The following is a 13,647-nucleotide window of genomic DNA, read 5'->3' on the forward strand; positions in this document are numbered from 1 at the left end:
AATTATATGCTTCTTTCAAAACATTTGGTGTCATTTTAGATAGTAATGGATGCAGTTGTATAATAAACCACCCATCATGCTTATTGAGTCCTGAGATATGTATGTATTATTCCTCTAACCACCCTCTCTTAATGCTGTGTTGGCAATAAATGGTGGGCTTTTATGTGTTCTCTTGAATATTAAATGCATTTGGCTGAAAGAGGCTCTCAGAAGCAGGTGTCATGTAAAACAGATTTTGCCATTTTCAAAGGGAGTAAGAAAAGTAAGAATAATAAAAAGTAGTATGAAAAACAGAAAAGACAACATTAGGAGGATCTGAGCCTACTGCAAGCTGTCTACACAATTTGCAATGAAGACATTTCTTTGAATCCTCCTTGTGTATACCAGTAACAATATTGTTTAAAGACATTATAAACCTCTTAGAAGAAAACAGGCAAAACATCATCTGATATAAATCTCAGCAATGTTCTCCTAGGGAAGTCTACCCAGTCAATAGAAATAAAAGCAAAAATAAACAAATGGGACCTAATTATACTTACAAGCTTTTGTACAGCAAAGGAAACCATAAGCAAAACAAAAAGACAATCTACAGAATGGGAAAAATATTTGCAAAAGATGAGACTGACAAGGGCTTAATTTCCAGAATATATAAACAACTCATACAACTATAAAGGAAAAAACAAACACCCCAATCCAAAAATAGGCAGAAGACCTAAACAAGAAATTTTCCAGTGAAGACATACAAATGCCCAATAGGCACATAAAAAAATGCTCAATATTGCTAGTTATCAGAGAAATACAAATCAAAACTACAATGGGGTATCACCTCACACCAGTCAGAATGGCCATCATTCAAAAGTCCACAAAGGATAAATGCTGGAGAGGGTGTGGATAAAAGGGAATCCTCCTACACTGTTTGTGGAAATGTAGTTTGGCAGAGCTGTTATGGAAAACAGTATGGAGATTCCTCAAAAGACTAAAAACAGACTTACCAGATGATCCAGCAATCCCACTCCTGGGCATATATCCAGAGGGAACTTTAATTTGAAAAAATGCATGCACCCCAGTGTTCATAGCAGCATTATTTACAATAGCCAAGACATGGAAACAACCTAAATGTCCATCAACAGATAGTTGGATAAAGAAGTGGTGGTACATTTATACAATGGAATATTACTCAGCCATAAAATATAATAAAGCAATGACATTTGCAGCAACATGGATGGACCTGGAGATTGTCATTCTAAGTGAAGTAGGCCAGAAAAAGAAAGAAAAATACCATATAATACCACTTATATGAGGAATCTTAAAAAAAAACCAGGCAAACGAACTTATCTGCAAAACAGAAACTGACTCACAGACATAGAGAACAAACTTGTGGTTACCAGGGGAGGAGGGGGGTGGGAGGTGATAAATTAGAGTTTCATATTTCTAGATATTAACTGATAAATACAGAGTAAACGAGTTTCTACTTACTGTATAGTGCAGGGAACTATATTTGATATCTTGTAGTAGCTTACAGTGAAAAAGAATATGAAAATGAATATATGTATATTCATGTATGACTGAAGCACTGTGCTGTACACCAGAAATTGACACCACATTGTAAACTGACTATACTTAAATAAAAATACATTTATACCAAAAAAAAAAAAACCACAGAGAGAATTCTTTTCCAGTATTTGGCACTTTTGTATCTAGATCAGCAAGTTCTAATTTTAACTTCATGTACTTACAAAATTCACCATATTTGTCCTGATTAGGAATAGCCCAGGAGACAAAAAAGGAGTATGAAAAAAATCAGTTCATATTTCCTTTTATAAAAATGCTATTAGTATTTAGTAAACTGTTACAAGGTGCAAGAGATAGAGGAAAAAAATGAGACAAGATTGGCTATAAGGGAAATGATGACACAAATCCATTATACCACACATAATACAATCTGTAGAAGCAACATGGTTATGAATGAATTCTCACCTTGAAAATCATTAATAAAAATTAAGTACAAAATTGAATGTCTTTACATTATTGCTGTTTCTAATTAGAACATGTTTCTCCTCTGGATTTTAAACAGGGATTTCTTCAGTGCAACTTTGACATCCCTGTTCCTCAAACTGTAGATCAGGGGATTGAGCATGGGTCCCACATTAGTATAGAAAACAGAAGAAACTTTTCCCTGCTCCATAGATCCAGGAGAAGAATATTTAAGATACATAAATGCTGCTGAACCAAAAAAAAGGGAAAGAGCAATGACGTGGGAGCTACAGGTACTGAAAGCTTTTGATCTTCCTTGAGCAGATCTGATGTGAAGAATGCTAGTGAGGATGAAGAAACCAGGATGTAAGAAACCAGGATGGTGACACTGGGTACCGCAATATTAATACTTACCACAATAAGAACTACTAACTCGTTGACATAAGTGCTGGTGCAAGAGAGCTGGAGGAGTGGGAGGATGTCACACAAGTAATGGTTGATGATATTAACATTGCAGAAGGTTAGTCTGAGCATGCACCCGGTGTGGGCAGAGGCTCCGGCAAATCCCATCACATATGCAGCCAGAGACAGCACCACACAGACCCGACGGGACATGGTGACCTTATACAGCAACGGATTACAGATGGCCACATAGCGATCATAGGCCATTGAGGTCAACATATAACATTCAGAGATGACAAAAAAGAGAAAGAAAAACAGCTGAGTCATGCACCCAACATAGGAGATGATATTCTTCATGGACACAAAGTTCATCAGCATCTTGGGGGTGAAAACAGATGAGTAACAGAGATCAACGAAGGACAAGTTGAAGAGGAAATAGTACATGGGGGTGTGGAGGTGAGAATTCAGACCAATAAGAATGATCAAGCCAAGATTGCCCACCAAGGTGACAATGTAGATCATCAGAAACAAGCAAAAGAGGGGTTGCTGGAGCTCTGGACGGTCTGTTAACCCGGCAAGAATAAATTCAGTCACTAAGGAGTCATTTCTAGCCAGCATTCTCAACTTCGGAAATCTGTGAGAACAGAAGACAACTCCATTAATAGGAACACAGCTCTGTCCTGACAAACTGTCTTTTATATGAGCGTTATGAGAAACAGACTCAGACTGGCAGAAATCACAGAAGTCCTCCTTTGCTTCATAGGGTCTGAAGGTACTGCCACACACACCCCTCAGCACTGAAATCACTGCCTTTGGTTGCGTGAGCTGCGTGTTACAAAGAACTGCTCTATCTTTACCAGAAGACAGAGGGGCGGAGCCGACGAGGAACGAGCCTACCTGATGGTGAGCTTCAGGAGTGGGGATGCATCCCTGTCTCTCCCTCCTGTTCATCTGATCCCTCACTTCCTAGTTCCTGGTCATGTTTCCATTACCCTACGAGATAAACCTAAACCTATCCTGAAAGAAATACTGAAAGGTCTTCTCTAAATAAAAAGCAGGAATCTACAGAGCAGAGAAAACCACAATTGGAAATGCAGTAACTACAATAAACAGCAAGAGAATAAACATGAAGATGCAAAAGGGGACATCAGAATCAAAATGTGGGAGAGGGGAAGCAAGAAAATGGAGATTTTTAAAATTCTTTTTAGCATTTTGAGTCTATATCCTTACCAGCCTAAAGCAAATAAATACAGTAATGGGTTAACATACTTGAAAAACAGGGTATCCATCACCCTACTAGATACCTCAGTTCCCCTGTGATGACCTACAACAAAAGAGAGGATTTCTATGAGGCAGAGACCCATACACATACTTGCTGCCAGGAAGTCTCTCACAGTCTATAAGGTTTTCAGATGCTTAACTACAAGAATCCAGGAAGTCAATGATCAGTAACAGGTACTGAGGTGAACCCTTGGACCCTAAGCTTTGTACTTAATCGTACACTCCAGTGTTTCCTCACATTCTCCTCCTCCCTTCCATCCTAGCTGGACAGAGAATGAATAAAGGAAGGTGGGTGTGCTTTCCTTGGTTTTGTAGGACAGCATGGAAGAGAAACGTAATTAATTTAACTGCTGATTTAGTTAGTTGTTATGTTTGTGGAAATATGCCAAGCTGTACACTTATTACGTATGTCAAGTTTTCTATATGTATATTTCAACTAAGAAATTCTTAGAAACTGATTTCTTCTTCTTCTGACGTTGCTATGTTCTGGGTTTGTCACTTGGAACTGCTACCGTTCTCCTGCTACCAGAATGAGGATGCAGCCAACACAGAGGGTGTGCTGAGAACAATGCAGGCAGTCGCATCAGAGCTCCCGACTTCGGAGTTTCTTGTTTTTCAGTATCAATCCTTTCCCTCATTTTTCAGTAACAGAGAGAGTCAAAAACAGACACTTGGCTAACTCACTCTGTTTGCACTGAGGAGACTCAGTCCTGGCCCTGTCGGCGTGTTTCACCTCCACTGTCCTGGAAGAAGAATGGGCTTTGCAGATATCAAGGCTGAGCAGATGTAGTCACAGAGTCTTCTCCCTTTACTGGTAAAAGAATCATAGCCCAGATACCACGGTCTGAATCATAGCAGTCAGTCTATGGTTCAGAGTAATCTTGTGGTTATAAATTTATTAAGAGACTGTGAAGGGAAACCACAGACTTGGTATCTGAGCCACCGTGTCACACAGCACATGGCATCTGCTAAAGGCTTATAATTCTTCTGGACCTGATTAGAAATCCAGGTGTAGCTGTCCCCCTAGGATCTTCCCCTCATGGTAAGCTTTTCAGGGAAGAGCAGAGGGTGCGCATTTACACTATAATTGTGACAGTAAATGTTAATTTTCCATCAGAGATTATATATCCCCCAGAGCATAGAAGAAAGGATTCTCTCCTGTCCCTCATAAAGATGCAAGTAATTAATGTCATTGAAAATTCACTAATTATAAATCTAGGTTAACATTATTTTTAAGAATTTAAGTTCATAAATATATATGAACATTTCAGAAAAGTTTACTTATTATGGCCCTTTAAAATATTTGAGTCCCTTTAATCAGTTTTTATACAAATTTTACAGACAAAAATCAAAGGATCTTTTTATTTGATTTCAGAGATGATTGCCTAATAAAACATCTACTGGTAGAATAATTCCATGGAAATGGAATTACCTTAGGCCGTTCTGATGCTGTACGTATTTGCTTTTTATAGATTAAAATCAAATCTATAAGAAAAATCACTGTTAATCAGCTTCCATTACAAAGAAACATGACTTTATAATTTCCATGTATGTATTAACTTATAATCACGCTTGTGAGAAGTCGAATTTTTAAAATTTTCAAATTATTATAGATTCACAGGAAATTTCAAAACTTAGGGATAGAGTCCCTTGAAATCCACCCAGCCTCTTACCACGGTGACATGTTCTACAACCGCAGAACAGCAGCAAAACCAGGAATTTGACGTTGGTATAAGGTTAACAGGGTATGGGACTACGGATGTTATTCAGCATTAGGTAATTCTGCACGCAGCATGTGTTTGTGTTGTGTGTATGATCCTTTTAATGTGCTGTTGGATTGGTTTGTGAGATTTCCGTTGAGAATTTTTGCATCTATGTTTATCAGAGATACTGGCCTGTAGTTTTCAGTTCTCACCGTCTTTACCTGACATTGTTGTGAAGGCAATTCTGGTTGTAACTGAGTTTGATGGTGTTCCCTTTCTTCAATTGTTGGAAGCATTTTAGAAGTTTTGGTCTTACTCTTGCTTAAATGTTTGGTACAATTCACAAGTGAACCTTTCTGGTTTCTGGTCCTGGGCTTTTCTTTGCTGGGAGAATTTTTGATTATTGATTCAATCTCCCGAATTGTTATTGGTCTGTTCAGATTTTCTATTTCTTCATAATTCAGTCTTGGTAGATTGTTTCCAGGAACTTATCTGTTTCTTCTAGATTATCCAATTTGTTTGTGCATAGTTGTTCATAGTAGTCTTACGATCTTTGGTACTACTGTGGTATCAGCTGTAATGTTTCCTCTTCATCATATCATTACCGTCTTTGTTTCATGCTATAGCTGTCGAGTTAAAGTTAATTTTGTCTGATATAAGTATAGTTACTGTTACTGTTTTTTGGTTTCCACTTGTATAGAATATCTTTTTCACATCCCCACTTTCAGTCTATGTGCTAAAGCTAAAGTAAGTCTCTTGCGTGCAGCAGGCAACTAGGTCTCTTTTTCGTTCTGTTTTAATCCATTCAGCCACTCTATGCCTTTTGACTGAAGAATTTAAACCAATTACGTTTACAGTGATGATTGATAGGTAACGACTTACTAATGCCATCTTAATTGCTCTCTGGCTGTTTTATAATTCCCTTGTTCTTTTTTTCCTCTCTTGGTGTCTTCTTTTGTGACTTGATGAATTTCTCTAATGTTATGTTCCTATTCTCTTCTCTTTATCTTTTTGTATCTAATGTAGGCTTTTGCTTTGTGATTACCATGAGACTTACATAAAGTATTTCGCAGGTATAACACTATCTTAAGGTGATAACAGCTTAACTGTGATCACATACAAAAATATTACCCTTTTCCTCCCTCATTCTGATGTCACAATTTACCTCATTGCATGTTATGTATCCATTAGCAAATTATTGTAGCTATAGTTATTTTTAATAGTTTTGTCCTTTAACTTTTTCTTGAGTTGAGTGGTTAACACACCACCATCTTACATAGTATTGTATTCTGAAATTGACTAGATTTTTTTACTTACCAGTGTATTGTATATTTTATGTTCCATGTTACTAATTAGTATTCTTTTGTTTCAGCTTGAAGAGCTCCTTTCAGCATCTCTTTTACAGCAGGTCTAGTGCTGATTAATTCCCTCAACTTGTGTTTGTTTGGTAAAGTTTTATCTCACCTTCATTTTTTTTAACACTTTTTATTGAGTTATAATCATTTATTGAGTATATAATCATATAATAATTTTATTGAGTTATAATCATATAATCATTGTCAAATTCCAGTGAAGAGCACTATTTTTCATTTATACATGAACACATTTTTTTCTCTGTGAGCTACCATAAGATCTTGTATATATTTCCCTGTGCTATACATTATAATCTTGTTTATCTATTCCACATTTTGAAATCCCAGTTGTGTCCCTTCCCACCCCCCCGCCCCCTTGGCAACCACAAGTTTGTATTCTATGTCTATGAGTGTGTTTCTGATTTGTATTTATGTTCATCACCTTCATTTCTGAAAGACAACTCTGCTGGTAAAAGTATTTTTGGTTAGCAGGGCAGTTTTTCCCTTCAGCACTTGGAGTATATTATTTCACTCCCTTCCTGGGCTACAAGGTTTCTCCTGAGAAATCTGCTGATAGTCTAGTGGGGGGTTCCCTTGCAACTGAAGATTATTTTTCCTTTGGCTGCTCTTAAATTCTTTGATTTTAGACAGCTTAATTACAGTGTGTCTTGGAGAAGATTGTTTTGAGTTGTGATACTGGGTAACCTTTTAACTTCATGAAGCTGGATTCCAAAAATCTCCCCAGATTTGGGATGTTCTTAGCCATTACTCTTCTAAATAAGCTTTCTGCCCCTTTCTCCATCTTTCTCCTGCTGGGAAATAATGCCTACAATGTTTCTCTTAATGATATCCCATAGTAGGCTTATACATGCTTTTTAAAAAATTTTTTTTCTGGTTCTCTTCTAACTGAATAATTTCAAATGTCCAGTCTTCTACTTCACAGACTCATCCTTCTGCTTGATCTAACCTGATGCCAATGGTCTCTATCACATTTTTTTTTCATTTCATTCATTGTATTCTTTAGCTCCAAATTTCTATTTGGTTCTTTTTTATTTCTCTCTATTAAGCATCTCATTTTGTTTCTGTTTTGTTTTCATGATTTCTTTGAACCATCTTTCTGTGTTTTCTTGTAGCTTGCTGAGCTCCCATAAAATAGCTATTTTAAATTCTTATCAGGCAAATCACAGACCTCCATTTCTTTGGGGTCAGTTTCTGGAAAATTATTGTGTTCCTTTGGTGGTGTCACATTACACTGATTTTTCAAATTCCTTGAAGACTCTGTTGTTGTCTTCGTATCTGAAGAAGTAGTCATTGCCTCTAGTCTTTCTGACTGGCTTCAGGAGAGAATTACCTTCTGTCAGTCCTGCTAGTAATTCTGGCACTTTCTGATCTTCTCTAGGTGACATCTGCTCCACATTTCTTGTTCCAACTTACAGCAGAATTCTTAAGCTTGTATGATTAAGGTATAAGGTCTTTCAATCCTGTGAAATTAACTCAGTTGCTGATAGCTTCCTTTTTGCTTTCCCGAGGGTGGTGTTTCATGCTCAAGCTTGTCATTTCTCCCAGGCCTGCACAGTTGGGCCAGAATTTGACCTGGTCTTACAATTTGTCAAAATTTGATTTGGTCTTATAATTAGTCAAAGACAAGGGGAACACAGGGTATGTCCCACTGCTCCTCTTCATGAAAATGTACCACATCACCATTTGTGTGTGTAGGTGTACATTATGTTTTATTGCTAACACCAAAATATGTAGAGTCACACTTCAGGAGATATCTTATTCAGCAAGATGTGGGAGGATGCAGACAGGAGGCTCCGAGGGCCTTGGCTGAGCTCCCAGTCTTTGGCCTCTCCATGGGCAGTATGTTCCACCACCTGTTAAGATTCTTCCTTAGCAACAAACCTCAAATAGTCTGCTTAGAACAGTGACACACCACCCCATGTGAAAACAAACATGGCAGGAAACGCATTAAGGCCAAGAAACACTCCAGCTCACCCAGCTCCCCAGTGACCTTTTCCACCTGAACAAAAGTCCCTGCTGTCTCCACTCCCTGGGCAATGGCTTTGGTGGACAGAGAGCTGTCAAGGAGCACAAGTTGCCCCCAAGCCCCACCTCTCTCCCTTCTCCAGCTGCTGGGAGTCAGAACTGCTGCCTTTGCTTAGTGGCCTCATTTCTTAAATCCTTTTCCTCTTGGTGTTTCTTATACTTTATATATTTTAAAAAAACTATTTGAAATAGTAGAAAGACTCATTTCACAGTGCTAGCAACTACATTGAGGGGTTTTCTAAGCATTTGGCACCAAAAGGTATCATTCCAAATCAAAATTACTCTCTGGAGGTGAAAAGGACACAAGAAAGGTAAGAGGACAGATTTTGCAGGTAAGTAACAAAAAGGAAAGGCTCTGAGAAAGGGTGGAGTTGGAGTCTGCTGGGCACCTGCAGAGCAAGGACCACTCCCACCTCATGGGGCACGAGGACCCCTGTGAGCGGTGGATTGGGGCCCAGGAGCCACTATACACTCTCCTCTGCCTTCACCTGTTCCAGAAGTGCCCCACACTCAGCCCCTTTCCAGGCATGGCTGAGGGTGGTACCTGTGAAAATGTGTCTATAGGGCATGCCAGGGACTCTTCATGATGCTGGGGCATCATCCACCCAGACCAGGTTTTATCGTGGTGAGCAAAGCCTTGCTCTATCGAGTGAGAGCAAAGCCTAGTGCTCTCACTCCTAACCAGGTGCTGGCCAGAGCCTTGCTGGAGGAGCGGGCCAGGTCTGTTTCAGTTGGCCTGGGCAAGGCAGCCGCTCAGGGACCCTCCGCCCCCTGACTCCTTGCGAGCGGCCTGCCCCATTACACCTCTCAAGAGGCATCCTTTGGTTCTCCACCTCACCTCTACAAACTGCCTGCAACCAGCTCTGCTTCGTCATAACAAAAGGATGGGCCACCGAGAAAGGTGCCTGAAGGCAAGGAGGAAAGGGGAATACCAGCAGGACAAGAAGTGAGTCCCCAGCCACTTGAGATGCAGGTGGGAGAACGGGCCTGGGGAGGTGGGAGGCCCTGACAGAGAAGATGGGGAGGCAAGAGACAGCGAAGAGGCGGCAGAGTGAAGAGGCTGCATAGCCCAGAAGTCGTTAGCAGAGGCGGAACCCTGAGAATATGGAAGCCCCGAGACACCAGGACCCAAGAGAATGGGGTACTTAAGTACAAAAAGGTACCCCCTTCCCCGAAAAACGGGACCTAAAGTGAGTGAAGGTCCAGAGGGACCTAAAGCCCAGAGACAGAGACATAAATGCGCAAGAAGAGGAAGGCTGAGGGCCCAGAGACTAACCTGTGACAAGAGAGTTGGGGAAGGGAGGGCCCAAAGCCCCAAGACAGGAGAGGCGGCGGCGGGGCGAGGGGGCGGCGGGGCGAGGGGGCGGCGGGGCGAGGGGGCGGCGGGGCGAGGGGGCGGCGGGGCGAGGGGGCGGCGGGGCGAGGGGGCGGGACATCCACCAAGCGGAGCCGGAGCTGAGCTCAGCCGGGTCAGGGCTGCTCTGGCACCAGGGCCCCGCCTGCGACAAACTTGGCCCAAGCTGGTGACCAGATCTACTTCTTTGCAACGTACTCAGAATCTTGGGCGTGAACGTACTCACCCTGCTGTCCCTGCTGTCCTCCTCCGCCAGGCCCTCCCGGCCGGGCCGCGGCCGCCCGCCTCCTTTCTGCCGAAACCCTGCGCGTCGGCCTCGTGCGCGCGGCCCGTGCGCATGCTCCCCGCGCTCCACGCGGCGCCTCCGCCCATCAAGTCCTCAGCGCCAGGTGTGCGGCTCAGCCCACCTGGCGTCCTCAGACTGGCCCGGCGTTAGATGGCTGAACATTTGTCCCTGTGGGACGTGCCAGGGGCCAGGCTGCCGTCAGTTGGTGGATGGCCTCGCTCGGGGCCACTGTGGGCCAGGGCTGGGCCCGAGGCAGGAGCTCCACGGTGCTTCTGACGGTGGCTGATCTGCCCCAGGGTGGCTTCCGAGTCACCCCTGTCGAAGTTGCTGCCGAACGAGGTTTGGCCTGAGGGCCCCCATTCGTGTCCTGTGGCAGCCTCCGTGCTGTCACCCCGGCCCAGCGACGCTCACCTTCAGGCCCAGCACCTGCCGAGGTGCAGGGAGCCCGCGCGCAGGACCTCGCTGGGGCCGCCGGCCTCCGCCTCGCCGACTAAGTCTTCAGAGACTCCTCGGAGAAGGTAAGAGTGAGGCTGTCCCTGTGCTCAGGCCCAGGGCAGGGAGGCCGCTGGGCTGCCCGTGAGCCCCGGGCAGGATGCGGTGGGGCCCGCCTGGGCCCGCGCGTGCGGCGGCCGGGCTGTGGGAGGAGCCACGCAGGTGGGGCAGGCCGCTCCCCGCGGCATCATTGGGAATCATTGGGAATCATTAGCAAGTCAGCCAGGAAAAGGCAATTGAGTATAACATTTCCATTATCTACAATTTATTTATCATCCCGACGATCTCGGTACACATATAATGGAGTTTCAGAGTTGCAAACACATACTCCTTTGGGAAACAAATTTAGCAACTAGAGTACAGTATTTGTATACAGTTCTTTTTATCTTTAACCTTAAAATATCTAGTAAAAATTTTGCATTGGGAAGAGCCCTATACAAACTATCACAGACTCCCATTGTTCTTACGTAAAGTTCAACACTTTTCTGAAGCATCAGCATTTCTCAGATTGTTGCGTGCTTTGCTTGATTTCCAATGTGCTGAGTTCATTGTTTTTGCCAATTTTGTCCAAGTTTATAGATGTTATCGTGGAGATTTGCTGACCTTCTTACTCAACCATAGCTGGAAGTTCCAGTGAAAAAGGTCCTTTTGATTTGACATCTTTTTCAAGAAATATAAACTGTGTTTGCAACTTACTTCTGACAATTTTTGGTGGAAAAATCCAAAGTTGTATCAAGTGAGTTTATGTCACATGGAACAGGACTTACTGGGAAAACTAATAATGACTTGGTTTGCCAAAGAGGAAGCTAGAGTCTTCCCTTTTGAGAAGTGAGGTACAAAGATTACACAGATTTTGGTGATGAATTGTGAATTAAAACACCCTGAAATCTTGTACTGCAAAGTTTATTCGTATTTCTAACTTAGAATTTAACCCATTTGACAGATAATGTGTTTTGTCACTTAGTTTCTACTTTGGCTTATGTACGTGGGGGAAATTTACTGTGTCAGGGTTTTTGTGGACAAATAAGAAGTGACTCTAATTCAGTGCTGTCTGTCTGTTATACCTTAATAAAACTGGAGGAAAAATGACTCTAGCGCCTTTAAATAGAAAAGAGTTAAAAGAAAGAAGATTGGGAATTCAGACAATTGGTTTGAGGTTGGAGGACAGGCAGAACAAGGCATCTTACAGGTGTGGATATCAGCTTGGTAGACAGAGGTTCGGCAAGGGTGGGGCAGGCCAAAAGCTCGAGCAGCTGTGGTGCCACCCAGCTCACCCAGGTCTGAGCAGGAGGCAGCACCCACAGCAGGCAGCCCAGTCGTGGCTGTGTCACTCTCCCAGTGTCAGGAGAGCTGAGAGCATCAGTGATTCTACCAGCCTGAGGTTCTGGTTTGTTGTGGCAGAGTTTAAGGAAGTGGACCATCAAGTCAGACTGTCTGAAATGTAAGCCCAGAGGGATTCTCCACTTTCTAATTGTGAGATTTTAGGCAGTTTTTGTAACCTCTTCCACCCTTGGTATCCACATCTGTTAGATGAGAATTATTGTCTCTAAAATGAGAATAAATGTAAAGTAATGGAACACTGCCTGGAACATAGAAAGAGTCCAGTAAGTGTTTGTTCTCCTCCTCATTCATAGTCATCTATGCGTGTAGCTTGAACCTGTTCCCTGCCTGCCTCCTGGACAGTTCTATCTTATGTCTGTGTATGTGCCTCCAGTTAAAGTGCCCCAAACCGCATTTGACAGTTTCTTGTGATTCTCAGCGTTGATTCTCCTCTGGTCATCGTTGTCTAAGCTCTTGTCACTGCCATCTAGGCAGCAAACTAGAAGTAAGCAACTTCTCACTTAACTTCTTCACCCAGTCTCCAAGTCCCAGAGTACCTACCTGCTAGAAATCCTGGTGTGGCCTTCTCTCTCAGTTACACTGATTTTATAAGCTTCTCCTCATCTCATATTTAGATTACTCTAATAGTTTCCAATGTGGTTCCTATGGAATCTTTTTCACCTCCCTCTCATCACACACACGGACACATGGACACACAGACACACACATCTCTCTTGCAATACGGTTATAACTACATTTTTAGGTAAATACTGGCAGTCACATTATCAAACAGTTTTAAACACCATTTACAGATAATATATCAAGTACTATTATTGCTTTCATTTTCTTTTTTGTTTCCCTTGAAGTGAATATTTTAGGTGCTTTCATTTGTTTAATATTCTACAGATTTCTCTGATGTAATCTCTTGCCCATTTGTATAGATCTCCTCTCAGTACATACAGCTGTAGCTCTGTGATGTTAGCTGGTGTTCTAAAAATGTTATCTTCTTTAAGAAGTCTTTCCAAGAAATTTATGATCCGCTCCAGAGTTGATAGGATGCCCTCTCACTTTGCTGAAAATTTAACACCTTTTGATCCCCCTTCACCATCTCTCTGGGGTTCTCTTCATGCCTTATCTATGTTAAGCTCCCTACGGAGAAGGGCCATGGAGTCCCAAGCTAGTCCTGTGGTCTCATTGTAAGGCATTTTCCCCTGAGTTGTACCCCAGCTCTTAGTAAGGCCCATTTTGAAATTTCAGCTAAGATAAGATCAAGCAAAGGAGTGATCTGGTGATAAAGGTGGAGGTACATATTCATGAAGAGCTGAGTTGAGTCTTTGGGTCCACACATGGAGAAAAAGCCATGTAGAACCAAGCATATACAAGCAAATGAAAGAAAAAGACAGACACCACCTCCGTGACCCCTTGGATCCAGTCAAA

General features: G+C 42.3%; 1 protein-coding gene across 1 annotated transcript; it reads right to left on the reverse strand.

Annotated features, from left to right (window-relative positions):
- Window positions 1-2,041: 2,041 nt before the first annotated feature.
- LOC123618720 (olfactory receptor 8B3) lies at window positions 2,042-2,994 on the reverse strand. The gene is given in 2 exon segments (XM_045521655.2): window positions 2,042-2,329; window positions 2,332-2,994. Coding segments are annotated over 2 exon segments (951 nt in total).
- Between the last annotated feature and the right edge of the window lie 10,653 nt (window positions 2,995-13,647).

The sequence above is a fragment of the Camelus bactrianus genome, chromosome 33 (genome assembly GCF_048773025.1).
Source record: "Camelus bactrianus isolate YW-2024 breed Bactrian camel chromosome 33, ASM4877302v1, whole genome shotgun sequence".
In the NCBI taxonomy this organism is placed as follows: domain Eukaryota; kingdom Metazoa; phylum Chordata; class Mammalia; order Artiodactyla; family Camelidae; genus Camelus; species Camelus bactrianus.